Source organism: Odocoileus virginianus, chromosome 19 (assembly GCF_023699985.2).
Source record: "Odocoileus virginianus isolate 20LAN1187 ecotype Illinois chromosome 19, Ovbor_1.2, whole genome shotgun sequence".
Classification (NCBI taxonomy): Eukaryota; Metazoa; Chordata; class Mammalia; order Artiodactyla; family Cervidae; genus Odocoileus; species Odocoileus virginianus.
This window is the reverse complement of record NC_069692.1, coordinates 9450427-9471410: the sequence shown is the minus strand read 5'-3', so window position 1 is coordinate 9471410 and position 20984 is coordinate 9450427. Positions and strand designations below refer to the sequence as shown.

Sequence of the window (20984 nt, the reverse complement as noted above, 5' to 3'; positions counted from 1 at the left end):
AAATCTGTTTATGTTAAACCATCTTAGCATTCCTGGGATAAGCCTTGGCCATTCATTCATTAAATCCACAGATGTTGACAGAGTTCCTATTCTAGGGCCCAACCTAAGATTCAAGGTGTGAGGTATACAGCTAGATGAAAATACAGCAAAGATGAAAGTATTTGCTCTCAATGAGCTTACAGTCTAATGGTGGCAAGAGGTGGGCCAAAAACACACAAATAAACACACAAGGCTTTAGAAAAAGTAAAACAGAAAAAGGGATAGGGAAAAAAAATTTCAACCCTTTATTCCAAATGAAAAACTAACGTTGGAGCAATAAACTGAAAGGGGTGATGTTTGGAACTGTATGATACCCAGTGAGAGACTGTCATCCTCTGAGAGAACAGAAATAGGAAGAAGTGCTTGGTTCAGAGAGATGTGGGTGGGCTGGTGGAGCACACAGTAAATGCTCTCTCCAGGAAATGGAAATGACCACCAGGAAATGACCTACTCTCCAGGAAAACCAACCAACCAAACAAAAATCCTTCCTGATCTGCAGCGTTTATTGATTCCTGAGGTGTAAATACTTTCACCGTAGATGATGTCAAACTACCAAAGTAAGGTCAGTTGGTTTGCGTAATACCTGGAATTTTAACAACTGGGTCTAGTATATCACTGGGTCTTAGAGACCCTTGAAAGGACCCTAACTTGGACTCAGTGAGATGTGAAGTCATTAGATAGTTTCAAGCAGTTTCTGGAAAAACAAGAGAATAGTGACAAAAGCCTCACATGTAAAAAGTGTGGGCAATTAGGGTCTCAAAAACTTTGTTTTGAAACAATCATGAACTTGAGGGTAAGTTGCTGTCACTCTTGAATATTTTTTTACTCTGAATTTTCCTACAAATGAGAACATTCTCCTACACAACCAGGATGCAACTCTCAAAACTGGGAAATGTGTTACTGCCGTCTTATACTCTGACCTTATTCAGGTGTTTCCAGTTGTTTACGTAATATCCTTAATAGCGAAGGAATCCAGTTCAGAGTGATGCACTGCATCCTCATGTTTTCTTCATCTTTTTCTGTCTAGAAGAGGTCCTTGGTTTTCCTTGACTCTAATGCTACTGACAGCTTTGAAGATTCCAGCCCAATTATTTTGTAGAATATCCCTCCATTTGGTTTTGTCTAATGTTTTCTCAAGATTAGGTTCAGGTTATGCATCTTTGGCAGGAATATCACAGAATTGATGCTGTGTTCTCATTGCATCCTATCAGGTGACACATGATTTTGATTTGTTCAATTAAAGTTCATGTTAACTTTGAGAACTTAAATGAGGTGGTATTTGCCAGGCTTCTTCACCATTTCTTTTCATTATCAATAAGTATTCATTGGAGAGTTTCTCTGAGAGTATGGAAATGCCCTGTTCCTCATCATACTTTTATTTTATTCATTGACTGATGGATTGATTATTATTTTTAGTTGAAGTATAGTCACTCATTTATTCACACCCATATCAGTATGTACCCATAATTCTGTTTCATTTAGTGGGTTACTTTTTTCTCAAATTACCACCAGATGTGGCCAGGGAAGTCCCTTCAAGATGATTTTTGTTTCTTTGCTTGTGCTTTTTATATTCTTTGATTTCTTCTTTACTTAGTTGCACAGTAAGATATTCCAGGTTCAGGCTCATCTCGTTCTCTTCTTGCCCCAACCTTGGATGTAGTTATTTTTTCCAAGGAATGCTGTTTTGTTTCTTATCTTTTTTCATTTGCTTTTAAGTGGAAAATGACCTTTAGAAACCAAGATCTGGGTACAGAGTGTGCGCATTACTATTGGAGTGTCACTTCTGCCTCTAGTAGACAGAACTAGTCTGTGTATGGCATATGTATCATGTATATGTGTGTTTGTAAATATATCATAATACACCTATATTTATTAACTTTACTTATTACATTGGTGCAAACGTAATTTTGGCTTTGGACTATGAATTTTGTATCAAGTTGCTCAGTAGTGTCTGATTCTTTGTGACCCCATGGACTATATGGTCCGTGGAATTACCCAGGCCAGAATACTGGAGTGGGTAGCCATTCTCTTCTCCAGGGGATCTTCTCAACCAAGGGATCAAAGTCAGGTCTCCTGCATTGCTGGCAGACCCTTTACCAGCTGAGTCATGAGGGAAGCCCAAGAATACTGGAGTGGGTAGCATTTTCCTTCTCCAGTGGATCTTCCTGACCCAGGAATCAAACCAGGGACTCCTGCATTGCAGGTGGATTCTTTACCAGCTGAACGACCAGGGAAACCCCATAACTAGGCTCAAGCACATATTGATTAATCAAAATAGGAATCATTACAATCAATACATTTTTGCCAATGAGAAATAAGTTTGTTTATTCCTGTAGCATAAGAATCTGTGCTTGGGGATTGAACATACTCTTGGAAAGCATTTTCTGCCTCCTGCTCGTTGTGGAAGCATTTGCCCTGCAAAAAGTTGTTGAGATGCTTGAAGAAGTGGTAGTTGGTGTTGGCAAGAGCCTGCACGAATATGGCAGATGAGGCAAAACTTTGTAGAGCAATCCGTTCAACTTTTGAAGCGTTGATTGTGCGATGTGCAGTCAGGCCTTGTTGTGGAGAAGAATGGGGCCCTTTCTGCTGACCGCTCCCTTTTGCAGGCATCACATCAGTTTGCTGAGCAGAGTTCTCAGATGTAATGGTTTCACCAGGACTCAGAAAGCTGTAGTGGCTCAAACAGGCAGCAGACCATCAAACAGTGGTGACCACTACCTTTTTTTAGTGCATGTTTGGCTTTGGGAAGTGCTTTGTAGTTTCTTCTCCATCCAGCCATTGAGCTGGTCATCACCAGTTGTATAAGATCCATTTTTTTGTTGCATGTCACAATCCAATGGAGAAATGGTTCATTGTGTAGAATAAGACGACACTTCAAAAGGATGATTTTTTGATGTTTGGTCAGCTCGTGAGGCACCCACTTATCAAGCTTTTTCACTTTTCCAGTTTGCTTCAAATGCCGAACGACTGTAGAATGGCTGATGTTGAGTTGTTCAGCAACTTCTCCTGAGGTTGTAAGAGGATCGATTTCGATGATGCTCTCAGCTGGTTGTTGTCAGCTTCTGATGTCCAGCCACTGCGCTCCTCATCTTCAAGGCTCGTCTCCTTTGCAAAACTTCTTGAACCACCAGTACACTGCATGATCATGAGCAGTTCCTGGGCCAAATGTGTTGTTCATGTTGCAAGTTGTTTCCACTGCTTTACAACCCATTTTGAACTCAAATAAGAAAATTGCTGGAATTTGCTTTTTCTCTAGCATCATTTCCATAGTCTCATATAAATGTAAAATAAATAGCAAGTAATAAATCATTGGCAAAAAAAATAGAGAAATGTGCGTTAAAATGATATATAACAATCACATTTATTTAGAATGTAATCCAATATCAAATAGCAAATTTTAGCACTGCAAAAGTGCAGGTGCTTTTGCACTACCCTAATATATGCATTGGACATCATGACTTCACCCAAGTATTTCAGATTCTAGTCTACTGCCATAGGCTCCACTGTGGTTTTCTCCCTTTCCCGCTTTGTTCTCCCATGAATCCTGGCTTCCACCATCCTCGTCCCAGGTATTAGTACACTCGGCCAGTTTCACTCTGGGCAGCGAGTTTTCCACTGGCACTCTTTCCTCCTTCCCTTCGCTCCACTCTTTGTTGACACCAGCTCATCTGCCTGGCTCTGTTATGGACGGAAGGTTTGGTTCCCTCAGAATTCATATGCTGAAGCCCTAAATCCCAATGCCAGAGTATTAGGAGATGGGGCCTGTGGGAAGTAATTAGTTTTCAATGAGGTCCTGAGGGTGGAGCCGCTATGAGGGGATTCGTATCCTTAGAGGAAGACACCCCAGCGCTTCCTATCCCTGCCAGATGAGGAGACAGAAGGCCAAGACAGCGGACTCTGTCAGTTCTCCATCTTGAACTTCCCAGACTCTGGAACTGTAAGAAATAAACGCTGTTGAAGCCGTCCATTCTGTGGTGTGTTGTTATGGCGACCTGAGCAGACTAAGCCGGGCTCAGAATCTCCGCAGTGAGACGGGGCACCCTTGCCGGGCGGCCCTCCTGGCCGCTGCTTTCCTCCTCCTGCTGGGTTTCTCACATCTGCCCCAGGCGGCGAGCTGCTCCCACCCTTGTGAAGATGCCCACCTTTCTCTGCCCTCTGTAACTGAATTTTTCAGGAAAGGGAGCGGGGACCAGAGACCTGGGAACCTGGTGGTTTCCTCTGAGACACTTCCACGTGCAAACTGCACGGTCCAGCTTGAAAGTCACTGAGGTAACCAACTGGACAAATTGTGTCTACAGAGCCGTGGTTGGCAAACATGGCCCATGAGCCAGATCTAATCAATGGCCTGTTTTGGAACAGCCTGTGAGCTAAGAATGGACTTTATATTTTTTAAAGGGTTGTTTAGAAAAAAAAAAGTAGACTGTGCCTCAGAGACCATATATGATCTATAAAACCTGAATATTCACCATCTGGCCTTTAATATAGAAAGTTTTCTGACATCTGCTTTAGAGGATTGTTATTTCTTAAACATTATTTCTGAAGACTAGACTTTTGACTAAGTTTGAGATTGTCTTCCCTGGAAAAGACTCAGTTTTTTGTTTTTTGGGTTTTTTTTTTAATAATTTCTTTTTAAATTTCTTTTTAAAATTCTTGACCTCACCAAGCAGTGTGCAGGATCTGACTAGGGAATGGACCATCGCCCTTGGCAGCAAAAGCTCAGAGTCCTAACCACTGGACTGCCAGGGAATTCCCAAGACTCCAGTTCTTGATTCTGTATTGCCGACTAAGCACAGGTCCACATGCTTTGAAAAGGAACTAGCCATAAAACAATCTTACGTTTTTCCAAGGCAAAATGGGAAGCCTGGCCAAGATTCACACCTGGACCCAGGGTGTGACCTCTCTACTTGGATGACGTTCAGGCGGGTGGCTTCTGCGCTTCAGTGACACGGAGCCAATGGCCTGCTGCTGAGCACGTAAGGGGATCCACGTGCTCTGCTCCTCTGGTGCGATGCTAAGCGTATTCCAGCTTCACAGGGGGATCATTTCTGTATGTCTTCAGCTCCTTCTGTACTTTTGGTTCCTGGTAGACAGCAGCTGTGTTTTACTCTGTTGACTATACCAAGTGATCTGTGTTTGTAGTGGGTTGGATCCTTCCTTGCCTGGTATTCATACATCACTAGATTGTTCTCTTCGTTCTTTTTTTTTAATTTTTAAAATCGACAAGAGTTTTTCTCTCCTGTGCCTTTTGTTTTATGAAATCCTGGCCTCCTTATCAAAAATCCCGTACGTCAAATACCAACGCTTTACCCTAATTTTGTGTAAACAACATAATACATCATTGAAATGCTGGTCTCAGAAACAAAATGTCACTGACTCATCCGTCCATTATTCACATAACATTTATTTAGTGGTTAGGCCTGGGATAGTCCCTGCCTCTCTCCACTGCTTCCATAGTCCCCTGGGTTTATCATGAATAAGTGCGACGTCATTTTAATGCTCCCTTAATCATTGCTGTTTTTCTTGCCTGTGCCCTCCTTGGGGTTGGGGCAGCGTACGGAGAAAATGCCGTTAGTCCTTGTCCTATTCCCAGTGCCTAGCACATTGCAGAAAAAATGGGGTGGAAAAAAGGGGTGCTGAGTGAGCGAATAAATGTCCAAACCACACTAGGGTCAAGGGAAGGAAAGGTGAATAAGCCACTGTCTTAGGCAGCCTTGTTGAATTTTCTGGCCAGAAGTACTTTGATGAACTAGGGAGTGATGTCTTACCGACCAGCGTTCCATTGTGCAGGTTCACAGAAGCTGAAGTCGGAGAGGCTGGTGAGACAGGAGAGGGGGTGGAAGGAAAGGAAGTGGCCTGCGGTGCAGCAGAATGGCTGGGGGCGGCCAGGGGGCAGTGTCCACGCTTCAGTACCGGAGGAAGCCCAGGGCTGGAGGACAGACTGGCACTCAGGATCATTAGCAAGGGGAAAAAAGTGCATGCTTTAAATGCATGGTTAACATTAAAAAAAAGAAGCGAAAAGAAAGCGAAAAAAAAGAAGTGAAAAATATGTCTGTGAACTTTAATGTTACATTGACAGAAGTAAGCACTCTGACCTCATTAATAGATCCGTTTCTTTTATGACAGGTTCACTGCTGTTTTTTTTTCCTGGGACAGTGACCAGACTCAGGGCCCTGATTGAAGAACAGAGGGCCCCTTGGCCATTTTCGTTTCTTTCATCATCTGGTTTTCATCCGTGTGAAATCATCTCTCGCCTGTTATTTCTGATTCCCAGGGATTCCGCGGAAGGAGGTCTGCCCATGGATGTTTCGGTAACGCCGTCCTCGCTCCGGATGCAGGGCCCCGGCGGCTGCACGGAGCTCCGGCTGCCGGCAGGGGTCAGGCTCGCGCCGTCCTCCTGCCGCGGGCTGCGACACGTGCCCGGGGACGGGCTGCACCTGCGGCTGCAGGCGCGGGCCGAGTGCCGCCCGGGTGAGTAGTGCTGGCCTTTCGTTCTCTGCATCTGCTTTTTCATTATAAATCAAAGGTGATTTTTTTTTTTGTCTGTTTTTTGAAAAGTTGAACTTTTCCCAAGTGAAGGGATCACGCTCATCAGCTGCATGGAAAAAGCTGAGGGTCCAAAAGATGTTTTTTTTGCCAACTCTGCTCATTATTAACTGCATGCAGTTGAACAGGTCATTTTGTTTCTTTCAGGCTTTTTTAAGAGGTTTTTTTTTTTCTCTTTTTCCTAAGAGACTGCATTTTTTTTCTCTTTTTTTTTTATTAGTTGGAGGCTAATTACAATATTGTAGTGGGTTTTGTCATACATTGACTTGAATTAGCCATGGATTTACATGTATTCCCCATCCCGATCTCCCCTCCCACCTCCCTCTCTTCCCGCTCCCTCTGGGTCTTCCCAGTGCACCAGGCCCGAGCACTTGTCTCATGCATCCAGCGTGGGCTGGTGATCTGTTTCACCCTAGATAATATACATGTTTTGATGCTGTTCTTTTGAAACATCCCACCCTCGCCTTCTCCCACAGAGTCGAAAAGTCTGTTCTGTACATTTGTGAGACTGCATTTTTTAAGAGCAGTTTTAGGCTCACAGCACAACGAAGCAGAAGGTACAGAGGTTTTTCCATGTCCTCCCTGCATTGTTTCTTTAACTGTAAAATAACCTGGCTCACAGAGTTGGTGGAGAGATGAAGTCAGATGGCGAGTGTGCCAGAGGTGGTTGATTTTAAAGCCTTATAGGAAGGCGTCCGTTCATCCAGCAAGTATGAGCTCGTTGATCTAGGTGCTGGGGTAGAGAAGTATGTAAGCTTGCAGAGCTCTGCCCTCAGGGGGCTTACGTTCTAATGATGGAGATGGATATGGAACCCACAAGTTACTTGGATACAGACTGAAGTTCCGTGGGCACGGTAAAGCAGAATAACGGGATAGGGCCTGACTAGGGGCAGATGAGAGTCAGGGAAGGTCACTCTGAGAGTGATGTTTGACCAGAGAACGCAATGATGGGAATGATCCCATTCATGTAGGGATATTTCCAACTAGAGAGAGCAGGACCTTGGGTTGGCCAAAGAGTTCTTTCACATTTTTCCGGAAGATGTTAGGGGGAAACCCAAGCGAAGTTTTTGGCCAGCCCAGTAGAAAGATTCTGAAATGAAGTTTGATACGTCATTTGACTTTGATTGTTATACCTGTTAGATTTCCAGTATTCTGTTATTGGCATATGGTTTCAGTAAGACCGTAGGAATGTTTCTGAAAATAATTTAATGACCTTATTGGTACATTTCCTCTCTCGCCATGTGAGTACTGTGCTTCAGAGGATTGAAAATGATGTAAAAAGGGCAAATGGAGGCTGTAACAAATGGCTGTGATGCTCATTCTCCAAGAAGGATTAAAGTTCTTAACAGCTGCATTTGGGATTTCTCTGTTGCCTCGTGGATATGAAGCCTTTCATCTGAGCTGCTCGGAGCCCTGAGGCGAAGTCCGCAAGATTGTAACCAAGAGCTCTTTGGGAGATGTCAGGCACTCCTGGAGCCTCTGTCCTGGCTTTTGAAAGGAAAGAGAAGTAGAGGGAGTTTGGCTTCTTTTTTGCTGGAGAGTGATTTTTGGTCAAGTCCTGAATGAGTGAGAAATCAGTCTGAGTTGAGCAGGGTTGGTCTAGGAAAGAACTGTCCTGGAGCTGAGGTGGCGTAGGAGAAGCCCAGGAAGGACTGTTGGAACACCATGGGAGGAAGGATGCCTTCCAGATGGGACGGAGGCTAACAGACGCTCTGAGGGTACCTAATGATGGGCGGGGGAGGGTGATTTCAGGAAAGAGGCCTAGGAGAAACCCAGGAAGGACTGTTGGAATACCATGGGAGGAAGGATGGCCTTCCAGATGGGACGGAGGCTAACAGACGCTCTGAGGGTACCTAATGATGGGCGGGGGAGGTGATTTCAGGAAAGAGGCCTTGGGAGTCTGACTCCTGTGACATCCTCGCCTTTCTTTAGCGATGATGAACAGTAACCGCTGCAGGAATCGGGGTCACATCTGGAAACTGGGGACAGGCAGCCGTAAAAGCCACAGTGGAGTGTTTCCAAATCTGCTGCTGGTTTTCTGGGGCCATGATTTTAGTTCCCATACAGAGGAGGCATGGAAGCCTTCCAGAGACAGAATTAGTTTGTTGCCTATGCATATTCTGTAACAGTTATTAGACAAATAGCAAAACTTGAACTGGTTTTTTTTTTTAATTTAAATAAGCAAACATTATTGTTTGGTTTTAACTGTCAGACACAATGAATTGGCTACTGTGTGTTGGTTTGCATATTGTTTGGGTCTCCAGTTTCTTTACATTTTTAACACATATTTTGCTTAACCATCTGAAAAGGAAAAACATTCAAAGTCCTTTTCTGAAGTGCATGAAGGGGTATGCAAAATGGATTCCTCAGTGCTTAATTGCTTTAGTGCTTTCCACATAATAGGTGGTGAATAAACCTTTGCTGAACAAATAAATATTAGATAGGTACAAAATATCAGATAGGTGCATACTATTGTAAATGTAAATAGAAATCTGTGGTAGGAAGCAAACAGTTTTAGGAGTCAATCTTATGTTTCGAAATTTTTGCAAAGTAAACTTTTCAACTATAAGAATGCCCTTTTAAGGACTACAGTAGACATATTGTTACACTGTTCTGAACACGTAGTTCAGACGTGACCCTTGACCTGGAACTGGCTGCAGTAAAATTTGATGTAGCATCAGCATTGGATTCATCCCCAGGCAGCAGTGCTTCCCAGGATGCCCGTGTATCAGAAGGTTCTGACTTGAACCTGAGCCTGCATCCTGATGGGTGAGCAGCAGAGGGCAGTGTGTCGTTGAAAATTTGTTTATCCGTCCTGAAAAGAAAATCTGGGGTGTCTCATTTTCTGCTCAGAGTTAAAGAATACTGTTAGCTTCACCTTAGTGCTACAGGGCAGTCTTAGAAATTAAATAGAAGAATTTTTAACTCTCAAGGCTTAAACTTTCCAGCATAGATGTTTTTAAAAAGATCTTAAGATACAAAGTAACATAACAAAATTCAAATGGCCTGATTCTAATGGATATAACCTCATTTCTTCAGACTTTTTTTTAATCTGATTTTTTAAAATTTATTTTTTATTTTATTTATTTTTGGCTGTGTGGAGTCTTCATTGCTGCTTGCAGACTTTCGCTAGTTGCAGCAAGCTGGGTCTACTCTCTAGTTGTGGTGTGTGGGCTTCTCACTGCGGTGTTGCAGAGCACGGAATCTAGGCACACGAGCTCAGTTGCCCCGTGGCATGTAGCATCTTCCCAGACCAGGGATTGAACCCCTGTCCCCTGCATTGGCAGGGGGATTCTTAACCATTGGACTACCAGGGACGCCCCAGACTTTTTTAATAGATATTTTTGTGGATTGGGTTTTTTGTTCTTTGGAGTTTTTTTGGAAATGAAAGTTTCCTTTCTTTGTGAATGAAATAACAGAAACTAAGGGAACATTCTGTCTTACATTGCTCTTTCATATACTATGGGAAATATTTGTTTTCCCACAGCTTTAATCAGAAATTGAGTTTTGCTCTTGTAAGATGGAACTGTTCTTAGGAGCTATTTCATTCCCAGAGACCTGCCCAATAAAGACCAATTTCAAGATTGATATTGTTTGTACAGACTGATATGATCCAGACCGGACATCAGCTTTGTTTAAATCGAATTAAATTTAAGAACTCTGTTTACCAGCAGTCTCAGTGATGAAAAACTGTCCCTAAGTCTAGCAGAAGATAGCTGAGGAAGGAGAAGCTGTGTGGAATAGCTCCTTTTTTCACTTCTTTAGTGTTGGTATTTCTAGAATGAGGGAGATAGCTCGGTGGTATGTTGCATACACAGTTTTTAGGGCAATACCTAGCTGTGAAACATGTAGCAGAATCTGGTGTTTTTTAAAAAACATTCCCAATATTTGCTTGGTGTTGAATCATCAGTTAATACTAATTAAATATGTACTTCTGGGTAGATCATAAACAGTGTTTATTGGTGATAATTTATTGCGGCTATTAAACTCTTTAAGTATGTCAATATATTTACCCCAAACCTCTTAAGACGTGCTGTTTCCTTGATTCCTCTAGAACTGATTTCAGTGTTTAATCAAAGCTTACAAGCCCAAGAATGTTGCACGTTTTATTGCCAGTCCTGTGGTGAAGTCATCATAAGGGACAGGTAAGGAGCACGTTTAGCACTGACTCATTCTGTGCCTAGCAGTGACTGTTCTCTTTTTCCATCAGGATTTTTGAAGGAACTGCCAAGAGGGCAGTCTGTGGCCTCCAGATGAAAGCCAGCTCAATGTCACTTTTTGAACCAGAGCAGCCCCCAGACTCCAGCAATCACGGGGCAGCTAGGTCTCCTCCAGCTGACAAAGGGGGACAACAGGTTGCTGGCTTTGAGGGAGGGAGGCTTGTCTTGGGTGCAGAAGCCGGTGTAGACCAGCCCCTCTCCTCTGAAATCAGACACGGCAGCTATCACACATTGTAGGCGTCATCCTGGTGAATGAACTTTTCCCCATGAAGTGCGTTTTCTAAATAACAGAAGCTTTTGCAGCACGATTTTTTTTTTACTTGAGCTATTTCTATTAGTGCTTTTCTAAAATCCGTTTCCTATTTCCCTGATTATTAAAACAGCGTATAGAGCACAAATTAACCTTTTCTTGCTGCTTAGGTCAATCTTGTAGCCTGTTCTCGCGGTGTGCACTGATTTCCCCATTGTGTTGGGGAGGGCCCTTTGCTGTACTCTCTGCATTCCCTCGATGTCTCTTTTAATTATTTTTCCATCTTCTCCTCCTCCTGTTGGCCTCCTTGTTGCCTGGGCATAAACCATTCTCCCTGAATTTTCTAGTCACTCATAGGCTAGAAAGACGGAGCAACCCTTATTACTGTTAACAGTACTATAAAGGAAGAATTCAGAGTTCTTTGTTAGTGTTTCCTTAGAAACTTAGATGGCAGTGGACGCCTACCCATACCTGAGACCCACTCCTGTGCTGGCATTTGGGGTATTGGTGGAGGGAAGACACCAGTCCTCTCTCTCCCTCAGTCCCGGCAGGTGGCCAGTCCCTGGGTACTGATGCTGCTTCGTTCTCCATACCCCTCCACTTCCTCCACCTCTTAGTCGAGGCCACTGTCCTCTCACCAAAGAGCACTTCCTGCCCGCTCCTTATCTGCTCAGCCTGACTCTGGGTTCACCCGCCTCTGATCAGGTCTAGTCCCCTGAGTCCCCATTCAGACCCTCCCCAAGCCTCCCATTTCTTCCAGGACAGACTCCGCCAGCCCTCAGCATGCCACGCTGGGTGCTGCAGGAGCTGCATCCTGTGCACCACTGCACCTCCTGTTTCAGTCTCCCCCCCACCCACTTCCTCCCTCACCCCCAAAACCACACACAGTTATTTACAGACGTGCATGCACAGCCCTGGTGATGGGCTCCCAGTCCCACAGTCTTTTCACAGGCAGTCCTTAATGAAACTTACACCTCCTCTCTGGGAACATGCCCTGTGTCCCCATCTCCCTCTGCTTAGCTTCTCTCTAGACTCAGCATATTCATCAGACTGAATATTCATTGGAAGGACTGATGCTGAAGCTGAAACTCCAATACTTTGGCCACCTGATGGGAAGAACTAACTCTTGAAAAGACCCTGATGCTGGGAAAGATTGAGGGCGGGAGGAGAAGGGGACGACAGAGGATGAGATGGTTGGAGGGCATCACCGACTCAATGGATGTGAGTTTGAGTAAACTCCAGGGGTTGGTGATGGACAGGGAGGCCTGGCGTGTTGCAGTCCATGGGGTCTCAAAGAGTCGGACACGACTGAGCGACTGAAGCGAACTGAGACTCAGCAGACTAAGCATCTCCTGCCAGGAGCCTCCCCTGAACCCTAGGTTGGTCTGTGTGCCCGTTGGAGGTTTATCTGTTGTCTTCCCAATTAAACTGTAGGCTTTGGGTGCGGGGACAGTCTTACTTACATCCCTTCCCACTCCTGTCGAGAGTGCAGTGTGGTGTAGCAGAGACCCGGAAGCCAGACCGTCTGGGTTTGAGCCCACCATTTACTAGCTGTGATCCTGGAGAAGTTTCTTGACCACTCTGCCTTCTTTTTTGTGTGTGTGTGTTATTGTTACAAAAATCTAGATAATAGTAAGAGTTACCTCCTTATGGTTTTGGGGAGGATCGAGTGAGTTTAACTGGGAGGCTTTCAGGATGTGACAGCTACTGCTGTGATTCTTTCCCTCACCACCATCTGCATTGTCACCACCCGCAGCAGCAGGCTCAGTGCGGTCTCTGGAAGTTCTTACTGGTTTGAATGAAATAAATGTTAGGGTGTTTATCCTGGCCTTCCATCAGTCTCTCTCCCTTACTGTCTGATTCCTGGGTAAATAAGATCACGGCAGGTCATGCCAGTGTAAGCACAGGGTCCTGAGCAGAGCACAGCCCGAGTGGCGATCTTAGGGAAGCCAGGGGCTTGCTCTGAATCTGCAGAGGAGGGAGATGTCCTGGCTCAGATTTCCCACAGCCGAGGTGGCTGCGGAGTGTGCTGTTGGGGACACGCCCGCTTGACCCTGGGAGGTCCAGAGGATTCCAGGTTACCCTGGTGTTTAACCAGGAAAGTTTTCCTCCTCTCAGCCTTTTTCCGGCTTCGGTTTAACCGTCACTCACAGTCTCTGGCACGTGTGTGCCTCTACGACAGTGAGAGGCCTGGGAGTTGCCGAGGAGCAGGTTCCCCAGAGGGTTAGCGCTTCCTGGCTGCCCGTCTTAAAGGACTAAGTTCGTTCACTGTTGGCTGATACCGCATCTTCCGTCTTGTGTCAGTTCCGTTCACGACCTTGAGACCCTGAGACCGTGGAACGGAGAACTACGAGAGCTGAGAGGCCGACTCTGATGGACCACACTCACTGTCCCTAAGCCTGACCTTGGGAAGCTGTGGGCTGAGACGCGGGTGGGGAGGACGGGACCTGGGTTTGAACTCCAGCTCTGCCCTCAGAGCCTGGGGAACCTTGTCCACATCACCTCACCTCAACTCATGTAGCTGTAACATGGCCTGTTTTCCTAACTTGTGAAGAGCTTTTAAGGCTGTAACATAAACTTCAGTGAATACTCGACAAACTCTTTTTAATTGTCTTTATAGACTCATTCTACCCCCTTTTCCCTAATCGGCCTTATCAGCAAAGCATCAAATTACCTAGTACAGTGTTTCAAACCTTTTTGACTCAGGACTCCAAATTTTTTAGGCATGCCAGGGAAATGACCCGCTCTTTCCCCTTTCCTTTCTGAGAAGATCCACAGTGGATGTGACTCAGCCTTGCTTGCTTCAGCAAGGCTTCCCTGGACGCCTTCGTGTGTCACAACTGTGGGTCTGACACACAGACCCTCTCGAGCAACATGGAGAGATCCTTAGTAGGAGACCGAAAGCTTTGCTTCCATCTCAGTCATAGGCAGCCGGGTCTTTGATGGAAAACCACGCTTCCTCTTCTGTCTGCACAAGGACATCATGCCAACCGATTGCATTAAGCCCCGTGGTCTTCTCATTTCCCCCTCAGTTATCTGTTCTATGCAGGTGGTAAGGACAGCTGTGCTTGTTAAGTAGAAAGCAAAGCCAAAGGTATTTCAAAGCAGGCTTGTAATCACAATCAACTCATTGTTGGCATCCTTTTCAGAAAGGCATCTTGGAACATGGTGGTTTATCTTGGCAGGAGCTCTCGTGTTCGGAGCAGTATAGCCGAGTTAAGGTCTGCTTGCTGGCTAATCTTTCTATCTGGGAACAAGTCACTTTGATTCTCAGTTTCCTCATCTGTAACATTGGGAGGTTCAGGTAGATAGACAGGGAAGAGTCCTGCCAGCATGAAAATTCTGTGATTAGTGAACTTCAAAAAAATTGCACCTTGACTTCTGTGAATGATGACTGTTTGGCTAGTACAAACCTAATGCTTGTTCTTTTTTTTTTTTAATGTAAAAGATTCTCATCAAGCAAATTATAGGTGCAGAAGACTGTTTAACCTATTAAGAGTCATTAATGGCTTTTAATACTTATTAGCACCAGGATGCACAAAATCTGCTAATTATAGCTGTCTTTTTTTTTTTCTTCATTCAGAATCACACATTCCTAGCTGTTTGTTTTGGTTATTTACAAAGAATGTCTTGTTTCCTTACAGTGAAATTCTCCAATGTGCATTCTTATCAGTTCAGCAGAATTGTTTTGTAAAAATGATCTGAACATACACAATTTTTGATTACGCTCTTGTTGAGAGTGAAAGTCCCTAATACCAGGCAACAACAATAATAAAATTTGCTTCATTGTGATTAGCCTCAGAACCAGCTAAATGATCCTTGTGTTTGGAATTTGGTATGTCTTTTAGAAATAAATGCGTGTCAGACTTGAGTTATATTGGTTGGCTAAGTAGACATTGAAACATAAGCCTGCTTTTCAGTCATTTTCGAGGTCTCCTGAGGTCTCTGGGAAGGCCCTCCCTGTTCTATCTGCACCAGCAGAGCTGGGTATCAGCCCAGCAGCTCTGAGGGCATTGAAACTCTAGCAGGTAACAAGCAGAATAGACTTACTGCAACATAAGAGATGTCAGAATATGCACCTAGTTGATTGGTCACCTTGACAGACCAGCTATTATTGCAGTCTGAAAATAACTACTGCTATGAATAATCACGTTTCTATGAAAGAGAACAAAGAAGCGAAAAGAGAGTACAGGCACACACTGAATCTTATTGGTTCAGTTCAGTTCAGTCGCTCAGTCGTGTCCGACTCTTTGACCCCATGGACTGCAGCACGCCAGGCTTCCCTGTCCATCACCAACTCCTGGAGCTTACTCAACTCATGTCTATCGAGTCGGTGTTGCCATCCAACCATCTCATCCTCTGTCCTTCTCTTCTCCTCCTGCCTTAATCTTTCCCAGCATCAGAGTCTTTTCCAGTCAGTTCTTTGCATCAAATGGCCGAAATACTGGAGTTTCAGCTTCAGCATCAGTCCTTCCAATGAATATTCAGGACTGATAATACATTAAGTATGTACATAATGATAATAAAATGCAAAGCTAGTTTCATAGTATTTGTAGGCCATCAGTTAAATAATGCCAGCTAAATTTATCGAAATTCCAGCAGCTATGTTTTGAGCTTTAGATACTTGATGTCTTCCTTAAAATTTTTATTGTCCACTTGGTTCTAATCCAGTGTGAAAGCTCTGTATTATTACTGTTGCTATTATCAGTGATTAATGGTCACCTTTAAAACTAAGGCATTTCATTTTCTTAAGTTTTAAATAAGCACCATCAGTCAATAACATTTATTAAAATTGTGCATTTTAAGTTCTTTTCCCCAAAAGCTTGTACTTAAGATGCATTAAAAATAACTAGCACATTTATTTTTATTTTTAATTGGAGGAAAATTGCTTTATAATGTTGCATGGGTTTCTACCATACAACCTTGTGAAGGAACCACAAGTATACATAGGTTCCCTCCCTCTTGAACCTTCCTCCCACCGCTCACTCCCCCGATCCCACCCCTCTAGGTCATCACAGAGCACTGGGTTGAGCTCCCTGTGTTATACAGTAACTTCCCACCAGCTATCTGTTTTACATATGGTAATATATATATTTCAATATAACTAGCATATTTTAATTAATTATAATTATGTGTTGCTGTTCATCGTAGGATCTTAAACTGAGAGAAAGTTTTAAGAAATTATTTCACTCTTTTTCTGAGCTTCAGCAGGTTTTTAACCTAAAAACTACCTTGAGAAAAATACAATATCTATTTTCTTCTGAAAGTTCTCTTGGGAAGTAAATCCTATCAAAGTTTCAGGGTTTTTGGTAGATATACTTTCAGGAGAGCTGTGATTTAAATATATCTTTTGTTCTTAAAGGATTTCTGTTTTTTTCCCAAACATCAGAAAATTTCCTTCTGCTGTAAAAACACTTTATCTTTGCCATGACTTGTGAATTGGGTCTTTTCTTGCTCGATGTCTTACATAGATAGCTATGGGATACGTAGAGCTTTTATTCACTGTGATTCTGGGTCAAGTCTGAAATATCACGTTTTGGGTGAATGTGCATGAAGTCCCCCAGATCTCTGTAAACCTCAGTGCAGTTTGATTTCTGATTACGTATGAGGTTTGGACATCGCTGCCTTGAACACTGTCCTGAGGATCTTGTTTATTGGCGCTACGTGCAGAATGTCTGGGGACAGAGAATCTTAGCAACAGAGAAGATCTAGGAGCTTGTCCAGCCCCACCCTGTTATTCTAAGCGGGCACCTTTGTTTGTCTTCCTCCTCATCTTTGTTAAAATTCAAATCTGACCTGTCACTTCCCCACCTTAAATTCTGTGATGCTCCCCAACTGTCTGGAGAACCAGGTCCCTACCCCTTAGACTGTTGTGTCACACCCCATGTGGTCTGTACCATCCCACCTTCCCTGTCCCCTTTACTGACATGTGTGACCAGGAGAGGAAGTATATTCCAAGGGAAAGAGTTTGGTGCCTGGAAAAAAGTGAAAGTGTTAGTCGCTCGGTCGTGTACAACTCTTTGTGACCCCATGGACTGTATGTAGCCCGCCAGGCTCCTCTGTCCTTGGGATTGGTGCATGGAAGCACTGGGCTAAGATCCAGCCTTCATTTATCATCTTTGACTCTGTGAACTTGTACAGATTAGTTAACATTTCTGAGCCTCCCTTTCCTTCTTTATAACAAGGAAATGGAAATTCTTATCTCACGAAGTTGTAATGGCATCACATACAATAAGGTGTGAGTGGTGCCTACCTGAGGTTTTCTTAAGTTCAGCTGAGCTTGTGGGCTCACAGCCCTACCATGGACCATGTTTCTTGTCTGCAGACAGGGCAGTTGTCTGCAGCAGTTCAAGCAAATGGCAAGTCATGTACCCTCTGGGGACCCTCGTCTCCCCCTATGACATGGTTCCAGGTATGAAGTGTAAGATTTATATCAGCAGGTGCAGACGCTATCTTGAGAAGAAGCCTCATACCCTAAGCAGTGATCTTAGGATTCAAACGGATCTTACAATGATTCTTTTCTGTTGTTTCTATTTTATTTTTTCACTTATTTTTATTAGTTGGAGGCTAATTACTTTATAATATTGTAGTGGTTTTTGCCATACATTGACATGAATCAGCCATGGATTTACCTGTGTTCCCCATCCCGAACCCCCCTCTCACTTCCCTCCCCATCCCATCCCTCTGGGTCTTCCCAGTGCACCAGCCCTGAGCACTTGTCTCATGCATCCAACCTGGGCTGGTGATCTGTTTCACATTTGATATTATACATGTTTCAATGCTGTTCTTTCAGATCATCCCACCCTCGCGTTCTCCCATAGAGTCCAAAAGTCTGTTCTATACATCTGTGTCTCTTTTTCTGTCTTGCATATAGGGTTATCATTACCATCTTTCTAAATTCCATATATATGTGTTAGTATACTGTATTGGTGTTTATCTTTCTGGCTTACTTCACTCTGTATAATGGGCTCCAGTTTTATCCATCTCATTAGAACTGTTGTTTCTAATTTTTTTAATTTATTTTTATTTGGCTGTCCGAGGTCTTAGTTGTGGCATGCAGGATCTAGTTCCCCGACCAGCAATTGAACCTGGGCTCCCTGCCTTGGGAATGCAGAGTCTTATCCACTGAATCCCCAGGGAAGTTGCACCTTATAACAGTTCTTTGGCATAGTTTCTGGGGTTTCCTACAAAGGCTGCAGTCAGAGAAGTCCAAATCATGACATCCTTGTCAGATATTACAGATCATTCAGACTTGCTCCTGGTCCAGATGCAATATACCAATCAATGATCAGTTTTATTATAGTTGGTCTTGACTAGCAATATTATCAATGCCTACCATCTACCTGGTTTCCAGGATAACAGGTCTAAGTGGTTAAACCAAAGGTCACATTCTCAAGCAAGGAAAAAGTTTGTTAACCCTTTCATTTGAGTATGCTGCAGACTGCCTCACATGTTATAGTTATCAACATATGCTATTAATATGTTTGCACCAACCTCATAGTCCATTCCTTTGACAAGTAAGAGCTTACACAATGAGTCAGCCACTGTGCCTGGTGCTCGGACTACAGTAGCAAGTTAAACATACATGGTACCTGTCTTCATATTGTTTCCTATGCCTGTTGCCTGCTTGCTTACTTCCTTTCATTGTGTGGAGAACTCCTATTCAACCTTCAAAGGTCAGCTCAGATTTTACTTCTTCTCTGAAGCCTGTGTATACTCTACTCCCCTAACATTTGGTACATATTTCTCTGAGTTCATTGATTCGTTTTGCAAATGCACAGATCCCCTAAAGTAATATACACATTTTATGTGCAGGTGGGAATGTACGTTTGAAGAAAGAGGTGAAAGCTTTCATCAGGTTTTCAAAGGGATCTGAGCCATCCCCTACCTTTCCCCCTTCAACTCCTGAGAATTTAGAACTGTGACTCTGTTATGAGCACTTATTATATCCTGGTTCTGTTATTCCTTTGTAGGTATATATTTCCTACTAGAATGTGAATACCTTGACAATGGGACTGTATGTATTGCTGCTAATATTTTGTGTCAGCAGAATACCTGATTCCTAGTAGGCTTTTAGAAAGTATATATTGAAAGAATTGCTTTTTAATCTCCTTAACAGACTCAGCAATTTGAATGATGCTAGTGCTGAAGTATTGCTTAATTTGAAAGGGAATGTTCTTGCTTCTCTTAAACTAAAATCAGCTTTTCTTATTCCTACTTCTGTCTTCTGGAAGTATAAATTAAATGTCTGCCCTCCTCCATGTTATGATTGCCCTTTTATGAGAATTGATTGGGAAAATCAAAGAAAAAGAATTCACACAAGGGAATCATTAAAAAATAATGCATGTGCATCTTAAATATTTTCATTTAACACATGCAAATGTACTTTAACTTAACTAGTCTTTTATTATGAAACTAATATCATCATGTTGAATGTGAGTCTGATGCTGTGGACTCTTCTAGCTTTTTTCACTTATGCTATCCTAAATTCATTATCCAGAGTTTCCAGTTTAAGTTCTTTAAAGTGGAATGAGAAGTTAAACACTGAAGCAGTCTGATTGCAGAATTCTCGGTTTTTACTTTTCTTCCCTCACCTCAGTTTTTTATAGTTATGTTTCTCACATTTCACCAGTGATGTTGTTTTTTTAAAAACTGATTTTCCTTTACTCTGAAATGTATAGTTTTTAGAGGAATAGCAATTCATAGTCCCTTGGTGTACATGTTTGATTAAATTATGTAAGTAAAATAACATGTATAAGTGGCATAAACAGATCTGTGATCAAGTATAGTTGATCCTTAACGGGTGAATGGTCCAGCTGATTGGAGCAGAAGTGAGCAAGTTTTCAGGGTGCTTTAAGCTTTCACAATATTCAAGAGCATTAGGAAGACCGGGAGCATGTTTGTTTTCTCTTTTTTTTCAGGATAAGTTATTTTGAAATGTCCTCATCATCTTGCCACATTTCTTCTTCCCTCAAACTCTTCCCAGTTTAGACTAGAATAGAGGTAAATCAGGCAAAAGTCTCGGATGTCTATATTTGTACAAGGAAAAAGTAAAACAAAAATAGTAGCAAATATAAGGGGCTTCTTAATTGTAAGGATGTTCTAAGTGTAAAAATAATGCCAGAGTGGAGCTTAGTTTCTCTCCTCTTGAGTGTGGCCTAGACTTCCTGACTCATTTCCAAACAACAGAGTGTGCAAAGGCAGAAATAGGAGCTTTTCTAGTGGAGGAGCCAAGCAGATGCCACCTTATCCCAGTGATGGAGGTTGACATCCCCAGGGATAAGTCATATTGATAGAGGGTCCCCTCTGGTATGCTGTGATAAGAAGAGTGCTTTACGTCAGGGGTAGACTTTCCCCAAACCCGTAGCCCCAGTCTGATCTCGAGAAAATATTAGACAAACTCAAATGAGGGGTATTCTGTAAAATACCCAACCGGTACTGGTGCTATTGGTGAAGAACCCGCCTGCCACTGCAGGTAGAGGTAAGATACACAGGTTCGATCTTTGGATTGGGAAGATCTCCTGGAGGAGGGCACGGCAACCCACTCTAGTGGAGAATCCTGGAGAATCCCATGGACAGAGGAGCCTGGCAGGCTACAGTCCATAGGGTTGCACAGAGTTGGACATGACCGAGGTGACTTGGCATTACTCTTCAGAAATCTCAAGGTCCTGAAAATCACGGAAAGACTACCCCAGAGCAGAGGAGATGAGAGCAACGTGATGATTCAACACAATGTGTTGGAGACTTCCCTGGCAGTCCAGTGATTAAAACTTTGCCTTCCAATGCAGGGAGCACAGGTTTGATCCCTGGTTGGGGAACTAAGATCCCACATGCTGTGTGGCGCAGTAAAAAAAAAAAAAAAATTTGTTTCAATAAATAGAAATAAGTGCAATGTGTTGTCATGAGTCAGATTCTGAAACAGAAAAAGGGGA

The 20984-nt window shown here is 43.2% G+C and overlaps 1 protein-coding gene across 4 annotated transcripts in view; it reads left to right on the top strand.

Annotated features, from left to right (window-relative positions):
- The window catches only part of UBE3D (ubiquitin protein ligase E3D), a 164553-nt gene that overhangs the window by 3031 nt on the left and 140538 nt on the right, over positions 1–20984 (top strand). For all 4 annotated transcript variants that reach the window (XM_070449836.1, XM_070449835.1, XM_070449833.1 and 1 more), the window contains exons 2-3: positions 6311–6507; positions 10637–10727. In XM_070449836.1, coding sequence (XP_070305937.1) covers positions 6311–6507; positions 10637–10727 — 288 coding nt within the window. The remainder of the gene's footprint in view (positions 1–6310; positions 6508–10636; positions 10728–20984) is intronic.